At 41.7% G+C, this 17,852-nt stretch overlaps 1 protein-coding gene across 1 annotated transcript; it reads right to left on the bottom strand.

The window, feature by feature from the left end:
- Positions 1-293: 293 nt before the first annotated feature.
- Positions 294-9,606, bottom strand: ZNF589 (zinc finger protein 589). The gene is given in 4 exon segments (XM_029243316.1): positions 294-1,914; positions 1,916-1,944; positions 7,979-8,105; positions 9,556-9,606. Coding segments are annotated over 4 exon segments (447 nt in total). The 3' UTR covers positions 294-1,674.
- Between the last annotated feature and the right edge of the window lie 8,246 nt (positions 9,607-17,852).

Raw genomic sequence — 17,852 nt, 5'->3', positions numbered from 1 at the left:
GAGAATGGATTTGAGGATATGGGGAGGGGGAAGGGTGAGCTGTGACAGAGCGAGAGAGAGGCATGGACATATATACACTAACAAACGTAAGGTAGATAGCTAGTGGGAAGCAGCCGCATGGCACAGGGATATCAGCTCGGTGCTTTATGACCGCCTGGAGGGGTGGGATAGGGAGGGTGGGAGGGAGGGAGACGCAAGAGGGAAGAGATATGGGAACATATGTATATGTATAACTGATTCACTTTGTTATAAAGCAGAAACTAACACACCATTGTAAAGCAATTATACCCCAATAAAGATGTTAAAAAAAAAAAAAAGAGGATGCATCAAAGGCTAGAGATGTAGACAAAAATAGAACAGGAAAGTGTCATAGAAGCCAATAGAAGGACACAGCTGAAGAAGGAAGTAGGTAGAAGCAAAGACCACTTCTCCAAGAGGACCATCACTTGGTACCTCTGTTCTCAGAGGCTAGACCTCTGCCATCTTCATACTCACAGAGGGTGTAAGGGGTCAGAAGACTGTCCCTGAAGCCCTCGCAGAGCTCTAGCAGGGTGGTAATGGATGGTGGAGAGATTTGACTCCCAGTGTTTCTTATGAGGTCACCTCCAGCTAACACCTTACCCTCACTCCCTGTCAGGCTTCTCCCTGAGCATGTCCTCTGCTCTGTGATAAGGAGTGATGTCCAGCTAAAGCCTCACCCACACTACCTCACAATCAAGGCTTCTCCCTTGACTGTGCCCTCTGATGTGGCTGACAACTGACTTGTTGCTAAAGTCATACCCTCACTCCTCGCACACCTAAGGCTTTTCCCTGAGTGTGTTCTCTGGTGTCTGATGAGGGCTGACTTATGGCTAAAGCCTTGCCCACATTCCCTGCACACATAAGACTTTTCCCCTGAGTGCACCCTCTGATGCATGCTGAGAGCTGACTTGTGGCTGAAGTCTCGCCCACATACCCTGCAACTCGTAAGGCTTCTCTCCTGTGGGTGTCCTCTGGTGTGTGTTTAGGATTATCTTGTGGCTAACACCCCACCCACACTCCCTGCAAACAAAAGGCTTCTCATCTGAACGTGTCCTGTGGTGTGTGATGAGGTGTGATTTCACCCTAAAGCCTTGGCTACAGTTCCTGCACACATAAGGCTTATCCCCTGTGTGAATCCTCTGGTGCTTAATGAGGTCCGACTTTTCACTAATGCCTCGCCCACATATCATGCAAAGGGCTTCTCCCTTGTGTGTGTGTGACTTGTGGCTAAAAGCTTGCCCACACTTCCCTGCATACATAAAGCTTCTCACCTGAGTGTGTACTCTGGTGGTTGTAGAGGGGTGACATCTATAAAGCCTTGCCCACAACTCCCCACATATATAAGGCTTTTCCCCCGTGTGTCCTCTGATGTCTGTTGAGATGTGACTTCCTGCTAAAGCTTCACCCACACTTTCTGCACAGGAGATATCTCCACTCGTGACAGCCTGTGTCTGAAGAGGTTTGACTTCTGGCTAAAACCTAGTCCACTCCTCTAAACCTGACTGCTCCAAATCCTGAGAGTTCTACCCTCTCAGGAATGTTGTCTGCTTCCCCAGAGCTTACCCTCTGGGCTGGACTGAGCTGTACCTTCAACACTTTGTTGCCTCCCTGAGAGCTTACTGGTGGTCCCTGGGGTGGGCTAGAGAAAACCACTTAAGTCCCCTTCTCATTTGTACTCCAAAACAAAGGTGTAGATCCCATTCCTTGATCTTCTGCTTTGGCCCCCCAGTGGTTTTTATCAGAATGTTGTTGCTGCCGCTGCTGGTGGTCATTTGGGCAAGGATCCCCTGGTTGGAGTTGACTTCCTGCATATGAATATGGAATAAGATGACTGCAGAGCTCATGGTGGCTGAGAAACTGCTGACCGTCAAAGGCCAGAGGGCAGAAGGCAAAGGGGCCAGGGATGGACTTCTGGCTTTGAATCTGCTGAAGAAAGAAAGTTTTCAGTCAAAGTAGTCAGAGGAAGGGCTCGCTGGGCTTTTCTTCCTTGTCTCATAGTAAGATCTGGCCCATTAATCATTCACAGCCGTTAATGTCTGTCTCTCCAAGACATGCTTCACCAGACCTATATTTCCATTCAACTTCTTTTGACTTTTTATTTGGAAATAATTTCAAATGTACAGAAAAGGTGCAAGAATAAGGACAATACAAAGAACAGCTGTATACCCTTTACCCTAATTACCTACTGCTAACATTTGTATGTTATGTATGTATATGTGTGTATACATATATGTATATATATATTTTTTATTTGAATCATTTGAGAGTAAACTGCATATATCAATGCCCTTTACCCCTAAATACTTCAGTGTGTGTCTCATAAAAGTAGGGATATTCACTTTTTTTTTTTTTTTTTTTGCGGTACGCGGGCCTCTCACTGTTGTGGCCTCTCCCGTTGCGGAGCACAGGCTCTGGACGCGCAGGCTCAACGGCCATGGCTCACGGGCCCAGATGCTCCGCGGCATGCGGGATCTTCCCGGATCGGGGCAGGAACCCGTGTCCCCTGCTTCGGCAGGCGGACTCTCAACCACTGCGCCACCAGGGAAGCCCGGGATATTCACTTTCATAACCACAATACAGTTATCAACTCTGGTAAATTTTTTTTTAAATAAATTTATTTATTTATTTTTGGCTGCGTTGGGTCTTCGTTGCTGCATGCGGGCTTTCTCTAGTTGAGGCAAGTGAGGGCTACTCTTCATTGTGGTGCACGGGCTTCTCATTGCAGTGGCTTCTCTTGTTGTGGAGCACAGGCTCTAGGCGCACAGGCTTCAGTAGTTGTGGCACATGGGCTCAGTAGTTGTGGCTTGTGGGCTCTAGAGCACAGGCTCAGTAGTTGTGGTGCATGGGCTTAGTTGTTCCACGGCATGTGGGACCTTCCCAGACCAAGGATCGAACCTGTGTCCCCTCCATTGGCAGGTGGATTCTTAACCACTGTGCCATCAGGGAAGTCCTCGGCATTGACTTTTTTTTTTTTTTTTTTTTTGCGTTACGCGGGCCTCTCACTGTTGTGGCCTCTCCCGTTGCAGACGTGCAGGCTCAGCGGCCATGGCTCACAGGCCCAGCCGCTCCGCGGCATGTGGGATCTTCCCGGACCGGGGCACGAACCCGTGTTCCCTGCATCGGCAGGCGGACTCTCAACCACTGCGCCACCAGGGAAGCCCTCGTTATTGACTTTTAAAGGGAGAGATGATGAGATCTGCTGGAGGACTGCAGTCATGGGGTGGGAGAGAAAGAGGACTTGAGGATGACTTCATGGTCTGAGAAACTGAATAAGCTGAACTGCTGTTACCTCGATGGGATAGTCTATGGAAGGGGCAGGTGGGGGGGTGGCAGTCATATCAGGAGCTTAGTTCTGGGCATGTGGAGACACTTATGGGACATCCAATAGATGTCAAGCAGGCAGTCTGATATATATGAATGTAGATTTCAGGGGAGGAGTCCAAGCTTGGGAGGATGACATAGACGGCTTGACAAAGGTCTGGGACCCCTTGTGCTCCTCTGTAGGTAAAGGTTTTCCACAGTAGGGGCAGAATTTGAAAGTTGCTTCAACACCTGCCACAGTCTGGACAGGAGATCATGCTTTATGGGGTCACGGTCTGGCCCTCAGACTCACTGGGCTGGAAACTCCATCTTAACTGTGTCCTTCTCAGTTGCCCCGTGAAAACTTCCGCTTGAACTCTGGTAAATCTAACATTTACATAATACTTTAACTATCATATATATTCCAATTTTGTCAATTGATCCAATAATGTCCTTTATAGCATTTTCCCTACAGTACAGGATTTAGTCTACTATCAGATATTACAATTAGTTTTCATGTTTCTTTAGTTTCCTTTAGTGTCTCTTTCATGAGACTGGCATTTTTGAAGAATAGAGTTCTTTTTTTAGGGAACATTCCTCATGTTCTAGAATATGTATAGAACGTTGCTGACATTTTCCTATGATTGGATTCAGATTATGTACTGTAGTCAGTTTTTACATTTTACATCTTTTACTTGAATCAAAAAAAAGCCCCCAAAAACCCACAGCAGAACCTATTATTCTATATATTATTCCAATAAATAATCTTCCAAGTAAGCATCAGAGGCATCTTCAACTTTGTATCTGCACTTACACTAAAATTATCTCCTAAGCCATAACCAGTTACACTGACACACACAGCTACAACCGTTTATTTCCAACAAGAGAGAACAATCCTAGGACCTACATGGGAATGTACTTTGTGACTTTTCCTATGAGAAGAAAGAGTAGATTGATGTAGGAGTCACTCAGTCTAGTGTCTCCAATGCAGAAGGCAGCAAAGAATAGTTTAGCAGGGTTAAGTAACTTGTTCACAGTCACAAAGAAAGAAGAAACAAAACAGGGTTTGGGATGTGCTCTTAAATACTATACAAACCACAGATAACTCTGAACTAATTAGCATACAAAGGATTATTTTCTACTAAATCTGTCCTTAAGGGAAAAAAAAAAAAAAGAGCTTCGAAGCAAATAATGAGACTCTTGCTGCTTTGACTAGGTCTCTGGAGAAAAGAAGCCAGTGAGAATTAAACCCCCTGACATAGAACAATCTGTTTGGGGAAAAACTAACCAAATTTGGCCTATAGACTAAATCTGGGGACAGGAGGTATTCTGGGCTTTGACCACAGTCTAGGGCTACAAAGCCATCCAGATCTCCGGATCAGGAGATTCCCAGACACCCAGTCCAACTGCACTGACTACTCTCAGGACAGAATGAGGGGTGGCTAAGCCATGCTGCTCCAGAGGATCTACTGAGACCAATCTTGCCAGGACCCTCATCCATCCAAAGGAAGTATTCCCTAGAGCCATGAGAGTTCTGCCCTGGGATCAGGAATAGAAGAATAGGATGGGAGCAGGTGACTAAAGCCCATTCCAATCTCTTCCTTCTTTATTCTAATAAATAAATAGATAAATAGATAAATAAATAAATAAATAGAACTCTTTACCTTATTTTAAAAAAACCCAAAAAAACCCCGTAATGTTCAGAGTAAAAACCAAGCCCTGAGAGTGGCCCACTGGGTTCCACATTCTTTCACGACCTATCGGCTTTCTGACTCCATCTATACTCCATCCTTCATTCCCTCCAATCTGAGTCACACTGAACTCCCTCCTGATGCCTTGCACTGGCTGGTTCCGATGTCTGGAACACCCTTCTCCCAGATATACTACTGGTATATTCCAAGAACCCAGAACTGGACCTAACATATAATAGTTAATAAATACTTTTGCATGAATAAGTGATAGGAACAGAGTTAATTAAGAAAGAACTTAAAAGGTTAGGCAGAAGACAGACACGTTCTCAATATTGTCAGAATCAAAGGCTCCTTTTCATAGTCTATGTCTTGTAACATCTCATTTACTGTCTTGCAATGAGATTCATATTTAATAAAATGTCCCCATACACAGAATTTTTAAAAAAGGATGTAATGCCCTAACCAAAATATAAAAGAGAAATAAAAGCAAGTAATTTACAATAAAAAATTATGTATTTCAATATGAATTTCACAGGACTACATTAGGAGACATAATGAAGCAATGAGATGCTTACAGCTACAGGCAGATCACTGTGGACATGACAGTTACAAATGCAGACAGACATGGATGTGCCTTACTGATGACATGTGTATATTGGTGACAGACATAGGTGTGCTGTATGGGTGGTAACTCAAACACTACAACCAGCAATGCCATTGGTCATGTGATGTTTTCATTTTTTTTTTTTTCCAGTCGTGCTGCGCAGCTTGCAGGATCTTAGTTCCCTGACCAGGGATTGAACACGGGCCACGGCAGTAAAAGCGCCGAGCCCTAACCAATGGACCACCAGGGAATTCCCATGTTCTTCATGCTGATGAACACTTCTGTTTTTTTTTTTCTGCAAATGGCATTTTATCTATCTATCTATATATCTATCTATCTATTTATGGCTGCGTTGGGTCTTCACTGCTCCACGTGGGCTTTCTCTACTTGTGGTGAGCGGGCTCTAGGCATGTGGGCACCAGTAGTTGTGGCATGCAGGCTCAGTAGTTGTGGCTTGTAGGCTCTAGAGCGCAGGCTTAGTAGTTGTGGCACACGGGCTTAGTTGCTCCGCAGCATGTGGGATCTTCCCAGACCAGGGATTGAACCTGTGTCCCCTGCATTGGCAGGCGGATTCTTAACCACTGCGCCACCAGGGAAGTCCCTGGTAAACACTTCTTGATAAAGTTCAAAACTATTCTCCCTTGATTTACAATCTACTATGTAAAAACTACTTTAGAATATTATCTAAAATAGATTTATATTCTAGATTCAGAGCATTACAAACAGATCCACGGCCTTGAGAGAAAAACCAGAAGAGGGAGGAAGAACTGATACAGATTTAAGGAACATTTTTAAAAAATGGAATGTGTGGGGCTTCCCTGGTGGCGCAGTGGTTGAGAGTCTGCCTGCCGATGCAGGGGACACAGGTTCGTGCCCCAGTCCGGGAAGATCCCACGTGCCGCGGAGCGGCTGGGCCCGGGAGCCATGGCCACTGAGCCTGTGCGACCGGAGCCTGTGCTCCGCAACGAGAGAGGCCACAACAGTGAGAGGCTCGCGTACCACCCAAAAAAAAAAAAAAAAAAAAAAATGGAATGTGTGGATCTTGTCTGGATCCTGATTCAAATTCTCAAAAAGACTTTTTTGAGATGATCAGGTAAATTTGAACATAGACCAAGTGTCAGATGATACTGAAGCCCTACTGATAATGTGGTTACATATATAAAAAAAAAGTCCTTATTTATTAGTTACATTGTGATATATTTAGGAGTGGTATGTCACATTATTTGGGATTTGTTTTAAGTAATTCATCAATAAAAGAAAAATATATAGAGAAAAGGAAGGATGAATGAAGTGCAGCAAAACAGTTTGAAGTATGAAATGGACCCAACAGGATCCAAAGTTTCCATGTAAAGATTAATTTACTTTCAGATAATTTTAATATAGTTCTCAGAATCAATGAAATGCATGAGCACAGAGACAGAGAAGAAGACCACCAGACGAAACAAGGTAAAAACAAGACCAAATTAGTTTGGCCAGCTGAAAGCAAATTTAAATGGTTGACTCTTCACTGAGACAGATGGAGAAACTAGGTCAGAAGCCAAATGGAGTGAAATGGGGCCAATTCAAACCGAGGAAAACAGTTCATAACAGATCCAAGCAGACAAAAATGAATCAGAACTAATTAATTCATAGCTATGCCAAATAGAGAAAATTCTTGAAAAAGCTTCTGACAGAAATTTATGTGCAAGTCTGAAAACAGGCCTCTTAAGAATGCAGGAATATCCAGAATAATTTTGTATTTACCATCCTAGACAAATAATCTGTTTCAGGTTTTAAATAAATGAAGAAAAATATGATTATAATATCAAATAACCTATAAAACACAAAACGGACAGATTTAATTACACTATAAGCTTTTTTAACTTCTAGGACACAGAGAGGCCTCTCTTATTACCTTCCTCTCCTCCTTGCTCTCTGTGCTCTGATCACGCCGGCCTCCTTCCTTTCCTATCTCGGGGTCTCAGCACTGGTTGTTCCCCGGCACAGAAGAGTCTCCCAATACATCCACATATCTAACTTCCTTACCTCCTTCAAGCCTTTACTCACACCCATCTCCTCACAGAGGCCTACCCTGATCATCCACCCCTGCCTCTACACCCCGGCACCCTGGATCCCCCTTATTCTGCTCTACTTATATTTGTATATATTATACATATTTTAAAACTATGTAGAACTTATTATCCTCTAACATACATAATTTACTTATATATGCTATTTATTGTATATGTCACTATACTAGAATGACCAAAAAAATGCTTTATTGTTTTATTCAGAGATGTGTTCTAAGAGCTTAGAACATTGGCTGGCTATATGGTCAATAAATATATGAATGGAAAAATTAAGGAAGAGAACATATCCTCACCCAACAGCACTAGATTCCTAAAATTCTCCAGCATCACTTCTTTGTATAGGTTCCTCTGCTCAAGGCTCAGTCTCTTCCACTCTGCCTCAGTGAAAATCACAACCACATCCTCGAATTTCACTGGTCCCTAAATCAACCAACAAATTCATACTCATCAAGTCACCATCAATTTTCACATGGAGAATGGAACTGGCTATCCTGAAGAATCTCGCTACATAAGTAACGGATCTGAGGGTTTGCAGGCTTGGGCATTACTCCACACTTGGTTTGGTGTTATAACATGCAGAAAGCAGGACTAATCTATAAGACACACTCCTTGCCCTAAAACACTTACATTTTAATTGGGAAAATTATTTTTGAATCAATGAGAAAACATTAAAGCAGAGTTCAGGAGTATGAATGTGACAACTTATAATGGATGAAATTCGAATGGAGGGTAGAAGACAAGCTATAGAAGTAAGGAAAGGCAGCACAGAGGCAGGGCTTATACTGGGCATTAAGAAATGATGAAGATTAGAGACAAAATAAGAGGCAACTCGGACTATAGAGAAAAATGTGAGTGCCTCATGCCAGGTCTAGAATGAGTATTTGTTAACACTGATTAAAATATATTTCTCTGAACAAAAGGAGAGAATGCTGAGGCACGCCAAGCTTTATCAAACTGTATTCCTTCAACCTGCTGGTTAATTGCCAAATTATCGGCCGCTCTGAAGGCTTACGCCTAAGAGCATTCATCAGGAGTAGACAGTTGCTGCCTGAACCAGTCATGTGTGTGGGGTCTGGGTGAGATGGGGAGCGCAGGCAAGGAGGCAAGGTGGGGCACTGTAGTGAACCAGCCTGGTCAAGACCTACTATGGGACTTCCCTGGTGGTGCAGTGGTTAAGAATCCACCTGCCAATGCAGGGGATATGGGTTTGAGCCCTGGTCCGCAAAGATCCCACATGCCGTGGAGCAACTAAGCCCTTGCACCACAACGACTGAGCCTGTGCTCTAGAGCCGGTGAGCGACAACTACCGAGCCTGCATGCTGCAACTACTGAAGCCCTCGCGCCTAGAGCCCATGCTCCGCAACAAGAGAAGCCCACGCACCGCAACAAAGAGTAGCCCCCACTCACTGCAGCTAGAGAAAGCCCACGGGCAGCAACGAAGACACAACGCAGCGAGGCCTCTCTTATTACCTTATTACCTTACACACACACACGCACACTCACACACAGATTTCTCTGCTTGGGAAAAGCGATTTATAAGATCCCTATCACTGTATATATTTTGACATTGCCTTTTGTAAAGCCCTCCAACCTCTCACTCAATGTGTAGGGCAATATTTGAATATATAAAATGGTTGGTAGGGAGGATGGCAAGTAGCGGTTCCTGAGAATGGCATTTCCAGTTAAATGAAGTTTAACCTTAATCTATGGAAAAATTTTTAAGGAACATATTTACACTTTATGAAACTACATCGCAAGATCATTACTGTAAGAATGATATTACAGTCTTTATTTCAGAGAAAGAACACTGAGGCCCAGAGAACTTCCCCAAATGACAAGAAAACAACAGGACTGGAAAACAGTCCTTCACGGTTCCAGAGCCCTTATTCTCTTCACTGCAAGCTGTTTTTTCTTCCGTCATGCACCAGTTTTCTCTCACCTCTTTATTTCTTCCAAGTCTCAGAAACCTTGCTTCAACTTTCTGCATACTAGAACCATACCACACGCTTTCTCATCAGGTCTCTTCTTATTAGAATAGGTATATTCAGAGACATTTTCTCTCTTTAGTTATGCCTAAAAGGTGGTGTTGCTCTCAAGTCTCATGGTAGTCACCAAATTACTTACTTCTATTGAATTCAAGCATTATTTAATCCATTACCATCTGCTGCAACCTCTGGGTTGTCTGTGTCACTACTGCCTTGCCCTAGATTTTTAACTACCAAGCTCCTTCAGTCTGTGGAATTGAGGGACGTGTGTACATCATTCTCAGCTATCTTTGATCACCCTGAATGCCTATTTTCTGACTTGCTTCCTCCTATTCTCAGGTCTATTTCAGTCTTCTATCTAGCCCACCTTCTAAGTGGTTTTTCACACCCTAGGAGTTGGTGATGTATACTCCAGTTCTACAACTAAACTAATTAAGCTTCTGTCACATCAAAGACCACAGTTGGGGGGCTGAGGTGGTGGACTGAGCCACAAGGTTACCAAGCCAGAGCTTCTAGGCAGTCTTGCTTCAGAGCTAGATTCTAAAATAGATTTAAAATCCAATACACAGAAGTGGCAAAAGGAGTAAAGAATAATAATGATGCTGAATTGAGAGTGGGAAACTAGGTATAAATACAGAAATCACTGGGTGTGTGGGTTTGGGGTGGGATGTCAAATACACACCCTGACAGCCCAGGCAGTCAGGCTTTGTATAGTGTAGGAGGGAAGACATATGTCTAGACAACAAGCTGGGACCCACAATTAGGCAGCCAAGACCTATGGGGGGAATGGCGTGGGGGCCCTCTCAAGCTTTCCATGACCAGCTTCTTCTGGCATATTCTGGTCCTCATATTCTTAATAATCTTTCCCCTATTCTTCTTACATCAGGTCTCACACTTTCTCTTGCTCACACCTTGTGTCTTTCATGTTCCAGCAACTTCTCCATTTCTTTCTTGCTTTCTCTTCCCCCTCTACTTCCCTCACTTAAGCATAAGACTGGCTCAGCTAGAAGGAAAGCCAGAATTTTTGCACAATGGATGTGTTAAGAACCCAACCTGCAGAACCAAATGCCACAAATCCAAATCCCGGCTCCATTACTTTATAAAATATGTAACCTTGGGTAACTTACATAACCTCTCTGTCTTAGTTTCTACATCTATAAAATGGGTTTGATAATGACATCTACTTTCAGGGTTGTTGGATTAAATGAATTAATAAGTGCTTAGATCAATGCCTGACATGAAGTAAATATTTGTTATTACTATTTATTATAATTAAGCAATATAATGTTTTATATTTAAGTGAGAACTGACTTTAAAGATAAATAATTTTTGGTTCTCAAAAAGTAATCAAACACTCCAGCCAAGGCAATAAGGCAAGAAAAGGGAATAAGAGCATAGACATTTGGTAAGGAAGAAACAGAACTGTCCCTATTTGCAGATAACATGGTTGTCTATGTAGAAAATCCAAAATAATCTACAAAATAGATCACAGAATTAATAAATGAGTCCATGAGGGCCACAAGATACAAGATGACCAAACGAAAGTCAATCACATTCCTATATACTAGCAATGACCACATGGAAACAAATTGAAAACATAATGCCATTTGCAATCACTTCAAAAAAATGAGATAGCTAAAACATAAATCTAACAAAATTTGTACAGACTCTTTATGGTGATGAAAGAAAGCAAATATCTAACTAAATGGAGAGACACACCATGTTGATGGTTTGCAAGACTTGACACAGTGAAGATGTCAATTCTCCCCAAAATCATCTATAGACTTAAAACAATTCCTATCAAAATCTCAAGATTTTTTGTAGATACAGACAAGCTTATTCTACAGTTTATATGATAAGGCAAAGGAAGCAGAAGAACAAAGTGAGAGAGTCACTATACCTGATATTAAAATTATTACTTACTATTTGGTCACTACAATAACCAAAACAGCATAATATTGGTGGAAGAATAGACACAAATCAATGAAAGAGTACTGAGAACCCAGAAAGAAGCCAACATGAGTACATCAAATTGATTTTTGATGAAGGTGCAAAAGCAATTCAATAGAGGAAGAAGAGTCTTTTCAACAAATTGTGCTGGAACAACTGGACATCCATGGGTAAAAAAATTAACATCAACCTAAAGTCTCATACTTTATACAAAAAATTATTCAAAATGGGTATTAGATTTAAATGTAAAACTATAAAACTTTTAGAAGAAAATATAAGAGAACACCTTCAAGACCTAGGGCTAGGCAGAGTTCTTAGTCATGACACCAAAACCATGATCCATAAAGAAAAAATAAATAAACTGGACTTCATCAAAATTAAAACTTTTGTACCACAAAAGACTTCCACACCTCTTCCAGAAAACAGAAGCAGGGGGAACCCTTCCTAACTCATCTATGAGGCCAGCATTACCCTAATACCAGAAAAGACATTAGAATACCCCAAACCAGACAAAGACATTAGAAAGGAAAACCACAGATCAGTATATCTCATGAATACAGACACAACCCCCCAACAAAATATAAGCAAATCAAACCCAAAAATGTATAAGAAGAACTATACGCCACAACCAGGGGGGACTTATTATAGGTTTGCAAAGCTGGTTCAACACTTGAAAAGCAATCAATGTAACTCACCTTAAAAACAGGCTAAAGAAACAAAATCAGGGACTTACCTGGCGGTCCAGCGGTTAAGACTCTGCGCTTCCACTGCAGGAGGCACGGGTTCGATCTCTGGTCAAGGAACTAAGATCCCACATGCTGTGTGGTGCAGCCAAAGGAAAAAAAAAAACCAGGAGGGTTTGGCTGGTGAAGCAAGGATTTTTTTTAGAGGGGTGAAACTATTCTGCATAATACTGTAATGGTGGATACGTGGCACTATGCACTTACCAAAACCCCAGAACCTTACAGCACAAAGTATAAACCTTAATGTGTGTAAATTTAAAAAATTCATTTAGGAGGTCAGGGGATCCCAGGATGGAATGAAGAATGTGAAAAAAATGTATTACAAATATATGAAATAACCTCCCTAAAGGTGGTGGAGAAAAAAGGAGCTAATCTAAGTAGCTTACTTTGGAAATGAGTGGCGTCTGTAGACAAAAGGAACTACATATAAATAAGTACTATATGCTAATTGATAAAGCTGTTTTCCACAGGGGCACAGGTAAACAATTCTGAAGTCACTATACTTATAAACTGGAATTGAAAAATTAAGTGAATGGATGGTGAATAGTGGAAGTCAGATTTCTCACTGTTGGTGGGAGGTTATAAATAAGCAAGGTGAGGAGGCTAGAATGATCCATGTGGTAATGGATTTGAGCTGGAGGCATCAGAACAAACTCATCTTTAGCTTAATATAATTACATAAAGAAATATTTATAAACGAGTATATACAGAGATTAGTATACACAATCACATTTCTTTTCTCTGTCAGCCGAGAGGGCCTGGAAGCAATGACACTCCGGTAGCAAAGGGCACACCTAGCATACAGATCTTGGTTTCTAATATCATTCTCCAATGAAAGGAGCAACGGCTGATCTGAGGACTGGAGCAGGACATAAACAAAATGAGCCTGGAGCATACTGTAGAGCCAGAAAGTAAGGAAATACTTAAAAAAGGCAAAAAACCACAATAATGGGAGTACGTCAAAGGGACACAAGAACCAACTAAAGAGCTCCTGAAACAATATGAGCAACAAAATAAAGTGATACTGGCTTATAACCCAAAGTATAAAATACATAACCACGACTCATACTGATATAAATAAATGAATAAATCAAATAAATAAATGAATGGAGGAGAATAGACAAATTTCCCATGCAGAACAATTCCAAACAATTTATGTAGTTACTCGACCCTCCAAGAGGTTGACTGTACCCACACTTCAAGTGGGCTCTGCATAGTGACTTCTTTCCAGAGTATAAGTTATGGAGAAGGCAGGGTAGTAACTTTACAGTGTAGAAACCTGACAACCCTCCTTCTGCCAAATGATCAAGGTTAACATTAACAGTGGTAAGGAATGCTGATACTATCTACCATTGGTGTGATGTGATAAGAAGAGTATTTCACCTCTGTGGTGTTCCTCCCAGAAAACTGTATCTCAGTCTAATCAGAAAAAACATCAAGTCTCACCCATACCTGATTTCAATAATAAATAGATGAGAATTTGGACTTGGAGTATGCTGGAATGGGTTAAAACTTTTGGGGCTGTTGGATTGGGGTAAATGTATTTTGCATGCTAGAAGGATGTGAATGGGGGGGATGAGGATGGAATGTTATGGACTGAATTGCATCCCCCCAAAATTCATAAGTTGAAGTCTAACCCTCAATGTGACTCCATTTGAAGACACGGCCTTTCGGGAGATAGTTAAAGTTAAATTAGGTCATAAAGTTATGGTGTCCTTATAAACAGAGGAAGAGACGCCAGGAATGTGCATGTGAACAGAGGAAAGGCCATGTGAGGACACACAGTGAGAAGGCAGCCATCTGCAAGCCAGGAAGAAAGTTCTCACTAGAAACCAACCCTGCTGGCACCTTAATCTTGGACTTCCAGCCTCCAAAACTATGAGAAAATAAATGTCTGTTGTTTAAGTCACCCAATCTGTGATATTCAGGTATGACAGCTGAAGAATACTAAAACAGTATCTCTTACTCAAAGTGACGCCTAAAATAATGAGGATTTGTACCCACTTTCTCTGGTTACAGGAACGCTGGATGTTTATTTTTGTAATAATAAATGTCCCAAATGTAAAAAAAAAAAAAAAAAAATTGGACAAATCCCAATTAAGGGACAATCTATAAAATACCTGACCTAAACACCTCCTTGGAGACATGACAACCAATGTAGTACGATAGCCTGAATGGGATATTGGAACAGAAAGAGGACATTAGGTAAAAACTAAGGAAATCTGAATAAAGTATGGACTTAGTTAATAATAACATAAAAATTGGTTTATTAATTGTGACAAGAATACCATACTAATGTAAGATGTTAATAACAGAGAAAACTAGATGTGGGATATATGGGAATTCTTTTTATATACTATCCTTGCAATTTTTCTGTAAATCTGAAACTATTTTAAAATTAAATTTTTATTTTAAAAAACCTTAAAAAATAGTGTCATTCCAATACACTAACATCAAAACAAAACATGAAATACTGAGAGATAAATTTAACAAAATATGTGCTGGACATGTACATCAAAAACTGTAAGGTTCCTAAGATAAAGATCTGTATAAGTGAAGATATACTGTGTTGATGGACCAGAAGACTCAATAATGTTAAGATGTTAGTTCTCCCCCATACTGATGTAAAAATTCAAAGCCATTCTAATCAAAATCTCATTGTAGGGCTTCCCTGGGGGTACAGTGGTTAAGAATCCGCCTGCCAATGCAGGGCACATGGGTTCGAGCCCTGGTCTGGGAAGATCCCACATGCCGCGGAGCAACTAAGCCCATGTGCCACAACTACTGAGCCTGCGCTCTAGAGCCTGCGAGCCACAACTACTGAGCCCACGTGCCACAACTACTGAAGCCCGCGTGCCTAGAGCCCGTGCTCCACAACAAGGGAAGACACCGCAATGAGAAGCCTGCACACCGCAACAAAGAGTAGCCCCTACTCGTCGCAACTAGAGAAAGCCCGCGCACAGCAACCAAGACCCAACGCAGCCAAAAATAAATAAATAAATTTGTATTAAAAAATAATCTCATTGGGGGCTTCCCCGGTGGCGCAGTGGTTGGGAATCTGCCTGCCAGTGCAGGGGACGCGGGTTCGTGCCCCGGTCTGGGAGGATCCCACATGCCGCGAAGCGGCTGGGCCCGTGAGCCATGGCCGCTGGGCCTGCGCGTCCAGAGCCTGTGCTCAGCAGCGGGAGAGGCCACAACAGTGAGAGGCCCGCGTACTGCAAAAAATAATAATAATAATCTCACTGTAGAAACTGATAAGCTGATTCTAATATTTAAATGAAAATGCAAAGGACCTATATTATACAAAGCAATCTCAATAAAGTGTTGGGGAGGCAGTAGAAATAAGGCAGTTACTTCCCTGTTAGAAAGTGATTTGCTCCCAAGTCACTCTCATCTCTGACAATCAAGGTTGGTATCTGTGGTCCTAGGGCCTGGAAACTGACCATCGCTAATGCAAAATTCCCTGAGGAAAATACCAATGATGTAGCTGCTATGTTTTCTCTCCTGTATCCTTTCACGAAGCTACCTAGACTTAATGCAGAGTTAAAATGCATTGTGTACCATTAATTTGATTGTCAATCCAAAACCTAAGACCATTCTTTGCGGCTGTGCATTGTTTTAACAGCTACAGGCTAACACTTAGTCATGCCTTTCCCTGAACTAGTTTGTTTTAACTGTCTTCATCATACTTACCAGGTGTCATTATTTCCTATTTCTATGCATTATTTCCCAAAGACTACTGGCTCTTTGAGAATAAGGAGAGTGTACTTACATTCTGTTTGGCTAGTTCACAGAATTTTACACAGTCCTATACCCAAGAATTAGTAAATTACACTTTTGGTGTAGAAAATAAGATGGGATCAGGGGAGCAAGGGTGGGATGAAGCATCAGAACAAGAAGGTGAATTCTCCATGTTCTTTTATCATTGAATAGTTTTCTAGGACGAAAAAAAGTCAAGAAGGCCTCACAGAAAACTCATGGCTTTGAGAGTCAGAGCAATCTGAGTTCAATTTAGGTGTTCATGTGTGATTATAAGAAAGTCACGAAATCCCTCTGAACCAGACGTCTCCCAAAGGGGGACTCTCTTTACCTCATAAAGTTGTTTTAAGGATGAACACAGGACTGAAATTACGGATGAAACAGTACCATGTCTTAAATTTGCTTTAAAATAATCCAGTAAGGTTGGAGATGAAACAAAACTGGCCATGAGGGCTTCCCTGGTGGCACAGTGGTTGAGGGTCTGCCTGCCCACGCAGGGGACGTGGGTTTGTGCCCCAGTCTGGGAGGATCCTGCATGCCACGGAGCGGCTAGGCCCGTGAGCCATGGCCGCTGAGCCTGCGCGTCCGGAGCCTGTGCTCCGCAACGGGAGAGGCCGCAGCGGTGGGAGGCCCGTGTACCACAAAAAAATAAATAAAAAAATAAATAAAAATAAAACTGGCCATGAGTTGATAGTTACTGAAGTAAGTTGATGGTTACATGAGGGTTCATTAACTCTTTTCTTCTACTTTTAGATATGCTTGAAAATTTCAGTAATAGTTAAAAAGAAGTCCAGTGTATAAGACTAGACTATGAGATACTATTAAGGTAATATAATTATTTGTGTGAACTCTGATGAAGGGAACTTTAATAGTGCATTTTAGGACTTTAATAACCCCACGTTTTTATTAAAAGTTACCCTTATGTTTTAGAATGCCCTAAATTCTTCATATTAAACTTAGTTATGTTTTTCTATAAGCTCAAAAAGTTAAAAAAAAACTAAATGCAGAAATCATTTTAAAGTGCCTAGCACAACGGCAAACACAGGCGTGAATGCTGATCTGATGAACGTTGATAGCCACCTCAGTGTTCATCTCTGCCTCCCTCCCCAAGAAAGAGAGATGCGCTGAATCTCTGAGAAATAAGCTAGCGTTTCAGAGAAGACAAAGGTGGCCCCAACTCACCAGATATCTAGGCTTCTCTTTACCAAGTCTGGCAGAGTCCTTAAAAGACAGAACTGGGGGAAGAAACAGCAGCCTTGAGAACCCAGGCCTATCAGGTTTATTCCTGAGAACCCTTCTGAGTCTCAGCTGTGGCCACTTGTGCCTTCTCAACTGAATCAGAAGTCTCAGCCCCTCCTTATCCCATCCAGGACCTCAGCTCCTCTCACCTCTCACCTTAACGCCTGAGTTAACCTCTACGGTCTACACCCCTTCCCTGTTTACTTATGTTTTTAAAGGAATACTGATCTTAATTAAATATAATAAGGTAAATTCTAAGTACCCATCATCTTTCCACCCTAAAAATCAGCAAAACTGTTCCGACAAGGCATAGTTTTTTTCCCCATACTTGTTACATGGCTCCAGTTACCCCCCCCAAAAAAAATGTTTATGAAAATTTTAAACACAGAAATATGTGATTTAAGAAAAATGAATTTTTAAAATTTCAACGTTTTTCCTTACTTTATATACAAGAGCACTAGTAAAGAGTAGAAGGTATTAAAGACCACTAC

The sequence above is a fragment of the Monodon monoceros genome, unplaced genomic scaffold (genome assembly GCF_005190385.1).
Source record: "Monodon monoceros isolate NGI ecotype Baffin Bay Population unplaced genomic scaffold, NGI_Narwhal_1 Super_Scaffold_3, whole genome shotgun sequence".
In the NCBI taxonomy this organism is placed as follows: Eukaryota; Metazoa; Chordata; class Mammalia; order Artiodactyla; family Monodontidae; genus Monodon; species Monodon monoceros.
Note: the sequence above shows the minus strand (reverse complement) of the source record. Positions and strands in the feature narration are given on the sequence as shown.